This window comes from Ahaetulla prasina, chromosome 1, assembly GCF_028640845.1.
Source record: "Ahaetulla prasina isolate Xishuangbanna chromosome 1, ASM2864084v1, whole genome shotgun sequence".
NCBI classification, from domain to species: Eukaryota; Metazoa; Chordata; class Lepidosauria; order Squamata; family Colubridae; genus Ahaetulla; species Ahaetulla prasina.
The window spans coordinates 266,539,213-266,557,682 of NC_080539.1; the positions used below are offsets into that span (position 1 = coordinate 266,539,213).

General features: G+C 39.5%; 1 protein-coding gene across 1 annotated transcript; it reads right to left on the minus strand.

Moving 5' to 3' along the window:
* Positions 1-15,517: 15,517 nt before the first annotated feature.
* CDKN1C (cyclin dependent kinase inhibitor 1C) lies at positions 15,518-18,470 on the minus strand. The gene is made up of 3 exons (XM_058158050.1): positions 17,556-18,470; positions 16,819-16,942; positions 15,518-16,280 (listed from the first exon to the last, which is right to left on the minus strand). Exons 1-2 carry the CDS (start codon positions 18,151-18,153, stop codon positions 16,824-16,826), a joined length of 717 nt encoding a protein of 238 aa, XP_058014033.1. The 5' UTR covers positions 18,154-18,470; the 3' UTR covers positions 15,518-16,280; positions 16,819-16,823.

An 18,470-nucleotide genomic window follows, 5' to 3' on the forward strand; every position in this document is an offset into this window, starting at 1 on the left:
TGGCTTAATTTTAATTGAAATCATGCAAAAACTCATTTCACCCTCTCTCTTAGTGTATGTAACGTATTTTTAAATTTGATTAAAATCTAAAATTAAAACCAGATCAAGCAGGTTATCTCTGCTAACTAAGAGTTTCTTCATCTGAAGAAAGATTCCCATAACAAATTAATGAAAATTCCTGAAAACTAGGTTTGCAGAACAGATATAGTTTATCTGTTGCTTCTTTCTGCACTAATTAAAGATACTGTTTTTTAAGGTGGATTTTAATATTCATTTTATAAAGTAGCTTTATTGCTTAATTAAAATGTTTTCTTGAAATATTACCTAAATCATAATGGCTTAAATTAGGGTTTAATCTAGGGTTTTAATTTTTATTAATATTTTAATAAAAATATTTATTAATATTAATAATTTTATTAATACAATAAACTAGGGTTTATTGTATTAATAAAATAACTGATTACAATAAACATTTCATAAAGCTGGAACAAATTAATTGTGTTGAATTGTTTAATTTAATTAATTTAATTAATTGTTTAATTAACACAAGGATAAATTATTGATAAATACATGTCTCTGAGCCATGTAAGTAAAAAGCCATTTGCATTTAAGCCCTTGGAAAGGAAAGTGACAGCACCTCAATTAAAAAAATGAAGCTTTTCTCCTAATGAGCTTTCCTTTAGTTTCTCCACCATGTGCCTAATGCTTTGGAAAATATTGTAGGAATATCATTAAAGGGTAGCTTTTCTGTTTCAATGAGTGAAAGGTTTAATATCCTAAACTTGCTTTTTGGCTGCAGCACATGAGGAAAATATTTAGAAGGATCATTGCAGCCTCTGTACTTGGTAGAAGAAGCCCAGATAAAAAGAATCCTTAGTTCTCATTATTTCTAAAAATTAATATCATTCTACTCAATATCATGTGAATTCATTTCATTAACATGTGAATTCTTTAAAAAAAAAAGGCTAGAGCTAGGCACATTTTAAGACACTATAGAATTCCATTGTCAACAAAAAAGAATTTAAAAATCCAGTAACTCCATGTATACACAAACACACATATGCACATACAAGTCTCAGTCCTGCTGACAAATGGCACTTTAAAGTCCCTTGACGAATGAAGAAGTCACCATTAAATATTTCAAGATCTCCAACTATAGAGCTTGCCTCTAATGCATGTCCTATTGGGGGACATCTGTCTTCTGCACCTAATAAAGTAGTCTAGGTAAAATGAACTTCATAGGATTGCTTTGACACTGAAGGCACATATGGCTCATAATTAGCTGGATATCTCTTATAGTTAAATGATTTCTTTCGTTCTCCCTCTCTCTCCCATTCGCATCAATAATAGAAGCAAACAAAGTTCCAATTGTTCCCTGTTGTGGGACATTATGTGCCTGAATAAATGGATGTTGGCTGTGTCTACATGGATTTGCCATATGGCTACAAAGGCTAGAAGAATAGGGGCAGTGTGCTTTGTGATGGGAATAAGGAGGAGGCAGTGCCATATAGGGTGTAGCCAAAGTTAGAGAGGGGAATACAGCAGCACACCTTCCAGTAGAAAAATTAGCTTCCCTCTCTCCTCTCCCAAAGCGGATCAAATTGTAAAATGCTCTTTTTACAAGTGGATATTCAGCCTCCTTTTGAAATGCTCAGAAGCTCCAAAAGTGTGTGTACATTTTATGATGCAGCCTATAAGGGATTGTCAAGAACAGAGGGCAATATTTAAGGTGAATTAGGACTCGGATGTAGTAAATGGCTCCTTTGATTATTCAGCAAATAAAAAGATCAAGGTTTCAAATCTGACGGATATCAACTACATGTTACTCTTTAATTCAAAACAACTAGGTCATTTTAAAGATTGATAAGGAAGAGACTTCCTTGAAGATCAGTTGTGAGTGCAATATATGTACAGCTCATTTGCAGAATCAAGTCTCTCACTGTACAGCAGCTTTAGATGGAAGTCTAGCTTTCTAGCAACAATATATCTTGAGAAAAAAACTTATCTACAACTGAGATTTCACTCAAAATAATGTATTTACAGATTGTGCATTAGTGTAACAGGAGTGTATTACATCATCTATCCACATGTTACATTACTCAAATTATGAATTGCAAAGTAATTGAAAAAACTTTTGAACAAGTTTTTGGCAAAGCTCCTCACCAAAATTTCATGAATAAACTTAATAGTCATGACAAATCCGAAAAATGTTGGAAGTGTCATCAGATACCTGGATCATATTACCATATGTGGTAGACATGCATTGAAGCAAAAAGATATTGGACTAAAATACACACATGGTTGGAGAAAATGATTAAAAAACATATAGACTTTAAATCACAAGTTTTTCTGTTGGGGATTATACCTGAAATATATAGTAGAGACTTAAAATATTTGATTTTGAATATTATTACAGCAGCTAGGATTGTGTTTGCTAAAAATTGAAAAAATGAGAAATTACCTTTGCAAAACGAAATTATTAGGAAGATAATGGAATGTGCAGAAATGAGCAAATTGACATTTGAAATTAGAGAACAAGAAGATAAGCAATATTATAAAATATGGGATTTCTTTTATCAATGGTTAGAAGGAAAGATGTTAGAAAAGAGTTAAAAAAGGTTGAGGTTAAGAGAAGTAATTTGAATTAAACTAATTTAGGAGAATGGAATGAATAATATTATTAGATAAAACACCATTGTTTAATTAAAAATTGATTGAGTAAGAGATTTGGACAATGTAAGACAGATGAATGAAAGATATGTTTATTTTGGAATTGCACAAGAAGATATGTAAACACCCCACCAACACATTGTAATTGGATCGATGAGATTTTTGATTGTTTGTTGTAAAAAAATAAAAACTTTTTATAAAAAAAACTTAATAGTCATGGGTTAAGAGGACAGGTCCTTTTACAGATTAGAAATTGGCAACAACCAGAGTAAAAAGGCAATTCTCCCAATAAAGGGAAATCTTACATGGAAGTGAGGCCCTCTTAGGGTATGTAATAGGACTGAATCTGTTTTCCAATGACCTAGCATTTCAAGATGAACACTTAAATTACCATATTTGAGAATAACATCCAATGATCATGCTCCACTTCATTTGCATTTTGTTGCCTTTTGCACTTGTTCTGGCTCTCAGAAATTCTTTTTGTAATAAGATGACCAAAGCAAAACAGGTAATCCTCATTTAGGAACCACAATTGGAAGTGGCAACTCAGTAAGTGAACTCAGTTTTCTTTTGCTTTACAGACTTGCAAAGGTGTATTTTGGTTTACAGACTTGTATTGCTCATAAAGTTTCTTTTTTATCAGTCACTGTACAAGGTAATCTCTAAATAAGGGTTATTGTACAGTACAGGTTCTTTTTTAACAGCACTTGCACATTGAGGTTATGTTTTCAATTAGCACAGCCCTTATCAGCATACAGTATATATGAAATTAGGATTTCATGTCCCACTTATTTAAATTGAGCAATTATTTATATTGAACTTCACTATTTTGTTGCTTACGTGTATTACTTGGAATGATATGAGAGCTCTTGAGTGTGTTATGATTTTCACTGGAAAGGTTTGTACAAATGTGTATCATATAAAGAAAACATATAGATTCTCTCTTATTAGAACTCAAGAGTTTTCCAGGAAAATGTATAGTACCTCATACAAACATAATAAAATGTGCTGCCACAAAATAGCAATAGCCATAGCACTTAGATTTATGTACGGTGCTTTACAGAACTCTCTAAGTGGTTTACAGAGTCAGCATATTGTCTCCAATAATCTGGGTCCTCATTTTACCAACCTTGGAAGTACAGCTGAGTCAACCTTGAGCTGGTCAAGATCGAACTCCTGGCGGTGGAGAGTCAGCCTGCAATACTGTATTCTAACCACTGCGCCACCACGGATCCATAAACCTCATGTTCCCTACCTCTGATGACGTCAAAAGGAAAGAGCTCAGCATAGTTCTAGTAAAAGAATGGAAAAATTAAATGTCTATTAGTCATTATGGTTATACACCAGATCTAGTATCAGAAACAGTTCACCATACTTAAAATTAATGGCTGCTAGTGAGAGAACCTTCAGCCTCTGCATATAGACTTTCTAAGGGTCCTCTGAGCTTGATTGTTTTCTTGCAGACACTTCATTACCCAAACTAGGTAACATTGTCAGTGCGAGTGTTTGGTTTCTTTTTTTACAGCATGTATCTGGAAAGTACTCATGATGGCAATGGCCAATGTCTCAATATGCTCTGATGTGGATGGTTTGTTCCAACTGTTCCTTGATGTTTGCTGTGGTATGCAGGTATTTGTTTAATGAGTTGTGCATCTATGATCATGAGTCATATCATTTTTTGCCCACTTTCTTGGCCTATTTTCCATCCAGCTGTGCAGCTGACTGGAGGTTTGTATCTGACATTGCTAGGTAGGGCATGCTGTTGTAGGCATTCCTTCAGGAAGAAAAGTTGTTCCTTGGTGGAAGTTTTCCTGCAGGCAACATTTTCCTATCTGTGTGCTTTCTGAAGTGTTTGACACCCTTATGTGGTATCAATTAAAGGAGAATATGTGTACTCTGAATTGAAATGAGAAGGTCACTGGTGCTTTTTGAGCTTGGTTGTTTTCTTGCAGACGTTTCATTACCCAAACAAGTGCTAGTTTCTATTGATTTTTTACTGGAACAAATGATGGTGGAATATAATTATAGGTCTGATACAGCATCAAAAATAACAATTTCTTAAACGACATAGCAAGCCATGATAATTATCTGAGTGGGTATATATAGACCATGTCTCAACTAGGGGCAGAATTTGGTCAACCTTGTCTAACCTCAGAAATTAATAGGATCAGACTTGGTTAGCATTTGGGTGGGAGACCAGAAAAAAACAGGACTGATTCTGTACTGAGAAATAAAGAAAGAAAAGAAATAGAAGAAGGCACTGACAAATCACTTGTGGCTTGTTACTAAGAAAAATGCATCAATCTACCCATGTAATCACTAGTAATCAAGCTCAACTTGAGAAAGACTTTTCTTATGTAAACAACACTGTCTTCTACTCCCTTTTGATCTTTAGAGCCAGAGTACTGGATATTATTAGAAAATACCGAGCAACATTATTCTGGACATGGACATAATTTGATGACCTTACATTTGTTTCTACTATTTTCAGCTCTTCGTTGTCTTATATTTCTTTTTTAAAAATTGAAAGTACCTAGTTTCCAGTGATAAGCACATTGTTTCCTTTAAAAAAAATATATTAACATAGTAGGAATTAGTTAGTTCCTATGCCATCCATATCATTGCTCTCAACTTCCCTCCATCTTTTAGCCAGATTTTTGTTCCTAATGCTGAATTGGTCCTAACATCACTTTCAGCATGTGCACATACAAAAACACACACAAAATATCAATATTTTGAAAAATGATAACCTCCTAATGAATGTATATACGTTCATTAGGACACTCATTCATTTTTACCTCAGCAAAGAAAGGATCAAATAAATGGCTAGAATATATCCAGATTGTCTTTGTCAAAAACATAGCAATACAATACACAGACACACATATTTGTAAACCAGTTGTTGTGTATGTGTATATATGGGTATATATGGGTATATATGTGTGTTTGATGCTTGGTATTGATAATTTCATTTAGTTATTTAATTTTTTTCTTCTATTTCTTAATTCTATTTATGGTTTGGAGGTTGTTTATTGTCTTTAGTATTTTCTTATTTCTTTCTTTTTTTGTATCTTTGAGGTGTATTTTTATAACCTTGCCATAAAAATATTAAATCAGAAGCAAATAAATAGATATTGTACTTTTCTTCAGCCATTCCATTCCATTTCATTTTTTAGAAAAAAAAATTCAATGGAAGGCTGTCCTTCGCATACCTAACCTTGGCTAATCTTGAAAAGCCAAGCAAGATCAAACCTAGATGGTATTTGGGTGAAAGACTTATCTGTGAATAAGTCTGGGAAGTCACAAAAAACGTTCCAGAAAATGCTGCAGCCAAGAATGGAGTTCAAAGAACACTTTATTTTCACTCCCTAAAAGAAGCATTATAATGAAATTTGCTACCAAGCATCTTCTAACCAGGAAAGCTAAGCAGGCAGCCAAGCAGGAAGGTCCAACAGGTTATGATCAGAAAAGACAAATAGTGATTGTGATGATGCAATCAAAGCTCCACTATTCTTACATAATGCAATGCACAAAAAGGTAGGTTAAGAGTTCAGCTGCAATATTAGGAATGCCATCTTTTGACCATACCATGTAGGTACCTTTGCAGAAAAGGGCTGAATAATATGGATGGAAATGGATATATCACTTTGCAACAATAATTTCTAGCTTCCAAGCCACCACCGAACTCAAGAGGTAGACTAAAGCTACACTTACTGAGAAAGAATGCCAACTTCTACCACAGGGAATGCCACTTCAGTTCGCAAAACTGAAGAAAAGATGTGGCATAATATAAGTGGAGTGACAGTAGAACGTAAAGTAAAACTAGCCGCTATCTAAATTCAGATACACTAATTCCACCTCAATTGGGATTGGGATCTAAATTCATAACAAGGCAATAATAAGAGGGAGGCACAACCAAACCAGATAGCTCTATTTGAGCCCAATGAAATATAATCTCTAGATCTTCAAACATTGGCAGGAGCATCCAAAATTCAAGGCCTGCTGCACTGTTGTTTGCTGAACTCTGTCTCTAGATAAACAGGATGCTTTCAAATCAGCTCAACCCCTAAATCGCTTAACAACTGTCTGAGGGTGCTTTCTTGTACCTTAGGGGAGGGTGTGTGGCAGTGGCTATCCAGGCGTATGGATAGTTTGTTTTAGCCCCAGGGTGGAGGCTGAACTGAGACAATGGAAGTCCCAAAGACACCTGCTTGCATAAAAGCAAGAGAAAAGCCCCTAAACCCTGGAGGATCCAGCTGCCTCTCTCAATGTATTGTTGGCACTTAATAAGAAAGTGCGGTTGGGAAGCCATCTCTACCCCCCCCCCATTGTCCTTTTTAGTCGCCTGCATCCCACGCCATTAGTGAGTAGAGTTTAGAGGAAATGATATTACTCAGGCTCCGAGGGGTATTTAGCAAACTAGATAGCTAGTTCTAGTTAATTAGTTTAGATGATGGGCAGTGGAGGAGAGCATGATAAAAAAAGGGCTTAACTTTAAAGTCGAGCTAGCATGCTGGATCCTTTTTTAAAGGGTTCCCAGCTTCCAAGACATAGCACAGGACCACTGATTAGGGGAAGAAGAAGAAAAATAGGCAATTTTTATTTGCATGCCAAACTGAAGCCAAAGGGTTAGGGTTCTTCTGTGCCCTATTTTATTTATTTATTTTATTTGATTTTTATACCGCCCTTCTCCCGAAGGACTCCTCCTCTACCTCCCTCAGGTAATTGTCAAAATCCAGAGGTTCCCTTAATCTGTTCGTTGGCGGATACCGCGGGGCCCTCGCTTGGAAACTTCTTTGTGTGACAGACACTTGAGAGAAGGGCGAGCGATTCTTCCGCACTTCCCCTGGACTGCGGGAGTTTCGCAAACGCCTTTCCGAGCCCGGCAAGACCGAAGACAAGATTTCACCAGCGCGGTGGTAGGCATCTCTCCTTGCGGCTCTATACCGCTCAACAGATCCCGATAAAACCTGGATCTTTCTCCTCGCCGCGATCTGCTTAACATCCTCCCCTGGATTTCAACCCCGAACCACTTTGGAAGCAGAAAGGGCCCGAGCGCTTTTCCTTCCAAAGCCAACCTAGTGTTTCATTTTCCCTCGTGCTCCACCCAGTTCACTTAAAGTTCTCGCAGTAGTTACAGCGAGCCTTTTATTCTCGACAGATGTACTGGAATCCCCACGCGTTCCAGCGCTACTTCCTAGGAAAGGCGGGAAATCCCCAGTGCCTGCGGCTCTTAACGCCTTTGATCGGAAGCAGGTTCCATTCTGTTTACTTCCGAGTAAGCAGGAAAGTCATCCCAAAGAACGGGGGGGGAGGGGGAAAGAAGAAGTCAGAAACGCTTTAACTCCAAAGTGCCGGGAATGGACAAAGAGGAAAGCGCGCCAAGCTCAAACTGGCAGCAGTGCTGCGAAGGGGCGGGGCCCAAAAGGTCACTAGGGTGCCACTTATGAATATTTTACAGCGACGTAAGAGGAGAGTTCGGGGAACGCGGAAGTTACCGTAAAATGCAGTAAATAACCGCCCAATGAAAACCGGGGTGGTTTTATTTGACGATGATTTTTGTAGCGTCCCGCGTGTATTTGGGGGAGTCAGATAAGCAGTCTTCTTTAAATGGCTTTAAATATCGTCATATTTGCTGATCTTTCTGTTTCTAGGTGGATCCTTAATCTCCCGCTGAATTAATCCAGTTTTCTTTAAAAGGCTAATGGGGGGGTGCGGCAGGCAGACATCAATAACATGTATGTTTTACCGTAAGTTCCTCGTTGCCATCAGTGAAATTTACTCCGAGATAAAATGCAAGGGGGCTGAGAGTGTGGAGTGATCACGAAGTAATTCCCTTGGGACGCAAAGGGATCTTCTCGAAAGACAATTCATTCTAATCAACATTATGACTCGCTGCCTTAATCCTACATTATCTGGGTCTTTTTACATATTTACTGGTAACCAATATTAATAAGGTTGGGTAGAACTGAAGTAGAGAATAAAAGGTATGATGATTTTAGCTCTTCATTTTATTATAATTGAAACCCTGCAGCCTTATTTGCTCATACAGAGCAGAAGAATTTCCAACGTTTATCGGTTCGCCTTTCAAGAGACACCGTTGCTGGAGTTTTATGTCAGTAGTATGGTATGTTAGTATAAACGCATGTAGCTACTTTGCTGTAGGCTATTTAATAATGCTCATTAATTGCTTAATAAAATACGCCACATAATAATACTTAGTACTTAATAAAAGTGATGTAGTGCTTTTTAAATTTCCACTGTGTCAGGGATATTTAAATTCCAAGCCAATACTTGGAAGGAAGAGGGAAAAGCACGATTCCGATCGCAGATGCTTCTGAATATGTTGGACTGATTTAAATACTCTAAACCTAAATTCTCATTCCCAAACTATTCTGTACTCTGATCCTTAATAATTTATGAGCAATTCGGAGAAATCTAGGTTGGGCTACAAAAATCCAGGAAGTGTATTTTGCAGGCACTTAGTGGCGGTCCAGAGCTTTGCATCTCTGATCTGCTTACCTCTTACTTAATGTGTCAATCAATCATGCTAACCTCTTAACGTGTTAATCAAGCCCACGACTTGATTTTCAGAAGCAATCCTAGCCCATAGATTTTCTTTTACCTCACGGTTAAATCTGGTTAGCTTCTCTCAGTTTCAGTAAAAATGTTGAATGTATACTTCAGTTTATGGAAAATTACTAAGACTTAGAAAATGTTTTACTTTGATGACATTGCCTTCTTAAGAGTACAGCATGTAATTTTACACCTGTATTTGAACAGCAAGTGCCATTCATTGGAAGCATCAGCTTTTTAAATAGTGCACGTATGGAAATAAACGTCTATGGATTTTTATTTGGTAGTGTCCACAATAAGATAGTTTGTTTTACTGATATTTCTTTCAGAAAGTATTTTAAAATTATTGCCTTAAATTTGTCTATATTGTGGAACTGAAAGAAAAATTCAGACACCAAGATTTTGATAATCACAGTGACATAAATGAGGCATTTATTTGAAAGTTATTAACTACGATATGAAAAACTAATATATACTAAAGTGACTAGTCTGGTGGTTCCCAACCCCTGAGCCATGGCCCACTACCAAGCAGTGGCCCGTTTAGAACCGAGCCACGCAAGCGGCTGACAAGCGCATGTGCACACTCAGCTCCACTCAGGCGAGCTTCAGGCGTTTGCGCTCACGTGCGAAGCTCCATTTGCATGAGTGCAAGTGTGCTCTTCAAGTGTGCCTCTGCCACTTGCACAGAAATATTCCCTCCTCCTCCTCCTGCACTGCCAAGCCAGAAAGGTTGGGGACCACTGGTGTAAAGGATAAGGTTTTTCTGAATCCATCAATGCAGTGGAACAGCTACCATAGATTAATCATCTACTATCGAATCAAACGGGACAACATCTATATGATTTTAACTGATCTTCCATACATAGGTAGTCCTCGACTATTTATTATTTATTTTATTATTTATTTTATTTGATTTTTATACCGCCCTTCTCCCGAAGGACTCAGGGCGGTGTACAGGCAAGATAAAACCAGCAATACAAATATACAGGTTAAAATACCATTTAATAGACTACAACTATTCATTTAATGACTCTTTGAAATTATGTTAGTACTGAAAAAGTGACTGACTGGTTTTCACATATGATCATTTTAGCATGTTCATGTGATCAAAATTTGGACACTTAGGAACTGGCATGTAGCTGCACTGTCCTGGGATCATGTGATTACTATTTGTAACCTTCCCAGCTGGTTTCCAACAAGCTAAGTCAATGGAAGGGGTGGAGCCAGATTCACTTAATCACCACATGATTCACTTATTAACTGCAGAGATTCACTTAACAACTGTGGCAAAAAAAAGGTTATAAAATGGGATGCAACTAACTTAACTGTCTCAGCAACAGAAATTTTGCATTCAATTATGGTTGTAAATGAAGGACTATCTATAAATACATGTTCCAGTGTGTGTGTGTGTGTTTATGTACATGTGCGTGTGTGCACACATGCAGGATTGGAGTTAATTAGCATATGGATGGAAGACCACTAGAAAATCTCAGGATTGTGGACTAAACTGGAAAGTTGAAAAAATATGTTGATAGAAGGCAGTAGCAAACCACTTCCGTACTGATATCACTAAAATCAATACATATGTGCATCTAGTTATCAAGAATCATCAAAGTTTTTATCACGAATTGTTGTACACAATGTAGGCTGATGGAATTCATGCAACAAATAAAGTGTTATGGGCAAAATAATTTTATATTCTCTGCCAAAGAACATATTTATGTATGTATGTATGTATATGTATTTCTATGTATGTATCTGAGAGATAAACCACTCATCCTTAACATTTTGTATTCTGCTTTTCATCTGACAAAGTGGACTCTAAAATCTAGGTATGAGCATTTATACCCTAAGATAACTGGTTTATCTTATCTTATAAAATACCTTGTATAATTGCTTCATTTGGCACATCTAACTTGGCTATTTTCCTGGCACTTTTTTCGTGCATAATTAATAGCTTAGTTTTACACATAGAGAACGCAGTAGTTGTGTTCACACAATATGGCTAACCAAATGTGTTACTGTTGTACTCTAGCAAATAACAGATCAGACAAGCTTACCTCTGAATATTTGGGCTTCTGTATTAGCCTCCTTTGCTCAGGCTAACTGGCTGTCTTTTTAAAAAGCTGTTTTTTAAAAAAAAAATGTGATAGCAGATGTGGGTTGCAACCATCATCTCCTCCCATCCTGTTTCTGCCTCTTCACCTACCTGTCTACTCATGCAGGGCAGTGAAAATAAAATGTAAAAGAAGTGTAGCTCTTGATAAGGCATACTAGGCTTTCTGCTCTATCTGATAGCTGAAAGAAAACATTAGGTTGACTTCTCTTGGATAAGGCAGATGACTGAGGTTGGTTTAATTCAAACATACATGATTTGAGTTAAAAACTTTTCCCCAATCTCAATACTAACCTTATTTTTGAGTTTACATGACACACTAACCCTGTCCTTTACCCAGTTAAGCAAGGGGGACTACCTCATTCATAAAATGACTGTCATTCACTGAAATTAATTTTCAGAGTTCATTGTGCCAAAATGCATGTTTTTCTCCCTTTACCCCAAAGTTCTAAACTATACATATTTGGGATTATAAATGAAGAGCAATATGCAGCCCATAATAGTTCTATGGTCTGTGAGCTCCTATGATACATTCAAAGTGAAAACATGTTTGTTAAATGCATATTAGAATGGATCCAGACTTAAAGGACTCCAGTGAATATATATTTTAAGTATGATAATTAGATTGATTTGGGTTACGATTACAATACTGTTCATTCCCAAAATTGATTTATAGTTCAGTGTATCATGTGAATCTGAACCATGGGTCAGAAAAAACTGTGACTAAGTTAACCATAAGCAAGAATGTCATGTGAACAAATACATTAAGGTGAATCCAATAAATGCCTGCTTTAGAGGGCATGGTTTTTTTCATCAGTGAAACTTTTCCACTGGCTGAAAAGAAGAGCTATAATTCCTGATTTCTCCTTTTTCCTGCAATTCTCTCTACTTCTCATAAAACTAGTCTGAAGATGGCAGAACTCCACTCAAATGTTCCCACCAGGTTCAACTGTTGTGCTTGAATAAGATGAGGTTTGAATTATTGTAGCTAGTTGTACAAACCCCGTCATTGTGATAGAGAAATCATAGTTTGTGTTTTAGTGTGTTTAGAAAATCCAGTCAGCTACATTGTGGTTTTAGTAAATAATGGCTTACCACAATGCTTGAACCCATTATTTTAGTTTTATTAGAAAACGGCAAGTAGGTAGATGTGGAACCTATATCACAGTGATGGCTAACCTTTTTGTCGTTGCGTGCCAAAAGCGGGGGGAGCATGGAGGGGTTGCGCTCACGCGTGCCCATACCCATAATTCAATGCACCCCGTGTGCCCATGTATGTGCGCGCAACCCCCTTACACGGCCTCCGCTTTTGGCATGCAATGGTACAGTGGGCCCAGTAAATCCATTTTTCGCCCTCCACAGGCTCCAAAGCCTTTCTAGGAGCCTGGGGAGGTCAAAAACAGCCTTCCCCACCCCCCGGAGGCCCTCTGGAGGCCTGAAACAGCCTGTTTTCTGACTTCCAGTAGGCCTGAAAATCAGCTGGCCAGGGTACACATGCACACCGGAGCTGAGATAGGGCAACACTCGCGTGTCCACCAATATGGCTCCGCGTGCCACCTGTGGCACCCATGCCATAGGTTCGCCATCACGGCTATATCACATTCCACAAACAACTCAAGGTAATTGGGCAGTAAACTATTTTTTCAGACTCATCTATTTGTGTATATTTATTTAAAAGCCAGTATCTACTGCCACTGAAATGAATTCCATTTCCCCATGCAACTTCCCTCCTTCTTTCCTCCCATTGCATCTCCTGAATTAGATTGGGACAATTCCCTAATTTCTTGGAACATTTGGAGGCTTTTGTAGGGTTACAACATCCAGTCTGCAAAAGTTTGGATAGCGACTAAATGGCAAAAGATTTAAGAGTTTTTTTACTTCTTCACTACTATCTGATGGCTGCCCAGATTTTTGCAGCCTAGATCTGGTGGTTCTAGGCACAGGCTGCAGGAGGACAGGAGTTTATTTTGGCAGCAGGGACTATTTTTTCCAGCAGACAGATTCTATTAAATACCACACAAAGGCATGAACCATAAATATGCTTAGAAAAGTCTCCTGTCCTTCTTCCTTCTTTAAGGTGGGCCTTCTGTTGAAAGAGGTGGCATTTGTAGGCATACAAAGCCATCTACCTTTTCAAGATGTGGAAGAGATAAAACAATGAATAGATTCTTTCAGCACAGGACCGTGGCTTTCATTTTATCTTTCAGCTGTTCCTCAAAGAAATGGGATAGCTACAGTCATGCTGTGCCTTTGGCAGCTGAACAAAATTAATCCCATGAAGCAGCTTTGTACCTCAAACTGCAAATACTCAGAGCTAGAAGTCAGTATTACTTGAAATTAATTAAGTGCATATGGAACCAAGAGACTACCAAGATACTGCCAATTTTTAAACTATTTTCTACAGCTAGGCTCTTTATGGCCCTTCAGTCTATAGCAATTACTACTTGATAGATGCCAATCACTTGATACTGGTCTATATCTTATGTGAACAGGTGGGCAGATATGATGCAGTGGCCTCTGTGCTCTATATTACAACAGGTGGGTAGATATAACGTAGTGGTCTCTGTGTTATATTTTAAGTAGTTTATATTATTTAACCCAGATTATGGATTAACCATAAACAGATATATCTGAACACAGAAGATGCTCAGCCCAATACTAATGGAATTTAACTTATTTGTATATATTTATGTAAATCTTAAAAGATGCTTCAGTGTTTCAGGTCATGCTTATGATGTACCCATACTTGCTAGAAAGCAATTTAACTCAAGCATACTTGCAGTTTTTTATAACTGAACAGAAATATTGCAGTACATGAAAGCGAACTCTTTTTATGGTTCATTTTACTTTTTGCCAATTGCATAAAGCAAGTGTGGGAGAGTATTACTCATATGGCTCTTGGCAAGCAATATGGTGGTAAAAAGATTTAACATTTCTAAACCACCACATTTTTCTAATACTACTGTGTTCAGTTATTGCAGAGTATCTATGTCACATTGTAAGGTCTTCATTACTTAATGCAAGGCTATAGAATATGTATGTATAGGTAGTCCTCACCTTCCAGCCATGGTTGGGACTTTGCTAAACAATGCAGTCATTAAATGAGTTATGCCCAATTTACCACCTTTTTGTTGTGGTTAATCAAATCTAGCTGCTCCCACTGGCTTTGCTTGTTGGAAATTCTCCTGGTAAAGTTGCACATGACAGTCAAGTGTTCCCAGGGTGCTGCAATCATTGTAAATACACATTGGCTTGTCATGTGTCATCATTTTGTGATCATGTGGCCATTGCAGGGGATGCTGCAATGGGCCGTGGGTCATTTTAAAGTACAAGGACTGGGCAGAAATCAAGTTTTCAGCAATGCAGCAATGTCATAACCTTGAACAGTCATTAAATGAATGTATATTGAGGATGACTTGTAACTTTAGATTCCAAGTACAGATGTCATCTATAAAAGTATGTCCAAAAATGGCTTCCCCTCTTGAAAAGGGATGGTGCAGCTGCAAACCCAGATTTAAGTTGTTCAATATTTATTTATTATGACTATGTCTGGTCCTGAAAGTAATTTCCATGGAATCTGAGTATTACTGTCAAAATTTTCTACTAAGGGCTATATACATTGAACATAAATTTCTTGTCACTCTACACATTCCTACCCCTATTCTTTAGAATTCCCCAGTCATCTACCTTACTACATCCCATGAATGGGAAAATGTAATTAGATTTCTTAAGATAGAAATCTCTATAGGTAATTGAAGACCACTACTTTCAAAGGATATAGGCAGGGAAAGGCTAATTTAAGGAACAAGTGACCTACAGGTAGGCTTCATTTAGTGACTGCTTTGTTTAGCAACTGGCAATAGTTGCGACAGTGATTCAAAATTAACTTTACAACCAATCCCTGCACATTTACCACCTTCAACAGGTCTGAAAAGCAAAGAAAAGCTGAAGCACAATTTCATTTAGCAACTGCTTCAAACAACAACTAAGTTGGGAAAGGTAACTTGGTTGTTATTTGAAGCAGTTGCTAAATGAAATTGTGCTTCAGTTTTTCTTTGCTTTTAAAAATATAGATTTTTTTAAAAAGAAAACAAGGATGTGTGTGCATTTGTACAATGTTCTGCTTAAAAGTGAAAGTAAAAGCAAGAAATACTGTTAACAGACACTTGATTCCTTTTTATTTTAACATTGTAGCATAGGTTTGGGATGGCAGTGGTACAGACCAGCTCAGGAACCATTATCAGATTTCTTTCAAGTATAACTAAATGTAATTTTGATTCATAGCTACATTTTGTGAATGCAAAATCCCACTATAAAAATAAATTTACATTTTTGTAAATAACAACAAAAGCAAATATATAGTGCCCTTTGGCTTAACCAAATGGGGGAAAAACACAAAAGCTCACTACTGGGTGTCAACCAAAGTTATCCACCCTTTGACATAAATAGAAAATATAAGTTAGTATAACTCTTAAGTTGTTTGCATTTTTTTTTTCAAATTATACTTTTGTTTTTTTGTGGGGTTTTGTTTTTTTTGCACTGAGAATTCAGCAGAGATTAAACATTTTATATAGGTGACTTTAAAGCTTTTACACTTCTGGCCAGTGTACTCACATTAGGCATAATACATTTTTAATATATTCATATATATAAAAAAAACATAATACATTGCACAGTTGTAAATTAACACTGCTCCGTCAGGCGACTTGTAGTCAGCCACTTTTGCTACATGGAGGTTCAAGCAGTTCCTTCGGGGCATGAGTTAGAAGAGGAGCGGAAAAAAAACAAACAGGCGACTCTTCTTCCTTACGCTGGTCTGGTCTCACTCGCCAGCCCCTTTGACACACGGAGAGGAAGGGCCTCTCAAGCTCTTGTGTTTCCAAGGAAACAATCACTTCGGTGTTATATAGTGCAAAATCTGAAAGAGAAAGATCACACCACCAGTCAGTATGTGCAGAAAACTATCCCAGATACTGCAGCTCGGGAGGAACAGGCCAAAAGCTGGGCTACTTTTCCCCCCAGAAAAGCCATGGAATGAGTGAGTCACCACAACTGCAGGAGTCTTTAAGGAGGAAAGAAACAACCTTCTCCTTTTTGTACACTTTGTTCACCAAATGTCATCCCAGATCTACACTTCAGGAAGGAGGGGAACCATGTATCTGCCTAGTTGTAACGCTTGCTTCTCTCCTGGTAAAGTCTACTCCAGCGTTTTTTTAAAGGCAGGGTTAGATTTTCATTGTTTGTTTGTTTGTTTGCAAGGGGTTATCCCTCCACTATCGTGCTAAACGAGTTGTCCTCCGCTGCTCTCTCATGGTCCTCAGTGTTTCTGTACTAATCCCGTTGCAATTTTCCTCTGGGGGAAAAGGGCCCAGAGAGGCCGACCTTGAGAACGACGGGGGGGGGGGATTGGGGGGAGGGAGAGGAGGAACCTTAAAAGCGCCAGCCCGTGCTCTCACCTCGTTCATCGGAGCCTTTTCCGGGGTGTCTGCTCATTAGGCACCGCTGTGACCGAAGTTGCCAACGGGCCGCTATGATCCCCGGCCACTCGGTCTACGACTCTTTTCCGCTTTGCGAAGAAATCTATAAAGGTGGTTAGACCCAAAGAAAGGGAAGAAAAATTAGTCGGGTTTGGGTGGGTGGGGGAGGGGAGGAGGAGCACTGCAGCCAAAACTTTTCGTTTCGAACAGACACACCCATTAAAACCAGGACCCGTCGACAAAAAAAAACAAAAAAAAACACACACACACTCAAAAAACACAATCGCTTCGCGTATAAGGGACCCCGCCCTGCTGGGCTCTTTCATGGCCGTCGACCAGCCTGGGCTCTTGGCTCCCCCTGTCCGCCAACGTCGAGCGCTGCAGCTAGTAGGGTTTGTTTACGTCGCAAAGGAGGCAGCCGAGAAGGACTCGCCTGCAGAGCGCGATGTGCTGCGTAAGCATTTTCCAGCCCAGCCCAGCCCCAGGGACCTGTGCGGAATCTTAAACAGAGCCAGCGCCTCGGGGCGACGTCTAGGCACTCTCCAGAGCACGCATAATGGGCGGGGGGGGGACGACGACGACAGACTACGGGGGAAATTAAGCTTCCCATAACGGGGAGGTTGGGGGCCCGCGGGCGAAATATTTTAAAGCGGGCGGGTAGGACTGATGCAACCGACGCAAGTGCAATGCAAATCCCGACGGCCGTTCTGCCTTACCTGTGATGTGAGCTACGCCGCTTGACGATGCTCTTTTAAGAGCCGCAGCGACACACGGGACAGGCTTGATTATAATCCCTGAGTAGCTGTGGCGCTGGTCGGCCTTGTCCTCTTGGCTGAGGCGCTCTTCGCCTGCCGACGTCGTGCCTTCCAAGGCGGCAGTGTTGTCCTGCGGGCTAAGCGGGGAGGGGGTCGAAGAGAGCCCCAGCTCCTGGTGAGGGTCTCGGGGATCGGGCTCAAGAGACGCCTCTTCGTCTCCAGGCGGAGGCGTCGATCTGACCATCAGTACCGGGAAGCGGCACCTCCCAACCTGTAGGGTTTCCCTGTAGAAAGCGGGCACGGATTCTCCGTCCACCTCTTCCCACTGCAGCCTGCCCGAACCGGCCAGCGGCGTCTCGGTTTGGAAATCGTAGCCCCAGCGCCTCTGGCCCTCCTCGCAGATCTCCCGCAACTTGCTCTTCAGCTCCCGGTTGAGCTCGTCGTGATCCACGGGACCAAACAGGTTCCTGCACACCCCGGTGCGAGCGTGCAAGGGGAATGTCCGGCGAGCCGCCAGGCGCTCCAAAGCCGAGGCGCTAGAGAGGTGCACGTTGGACATGGTGGCGGCAGCGGCGACTGTGGATAAGGGAGCGGGCAGGTTCCTTCGCCCGGCGGTGGCGAAGAAGAGAAGCCGAGCGGGCGCCGAGCCTCTTTACAAATCCAAATCAGAGTCGAAGTGGAGGACGAGGATTTCGCCTCCCTTTAGCCCAAAGAACCACCCGTTGCGCCCCAAACTCGCTCTCACCCGCCGCACCTCACTCCGCTTCTACCAGCCTGCCCGGGGCTGCTTGGCTTTTTAAAGCTCTCACCGAGTGAGTTCGAGCAAAACATCGATTAGCATAATACTATTTCTTTGCAATAACAGTCCTGCCATTG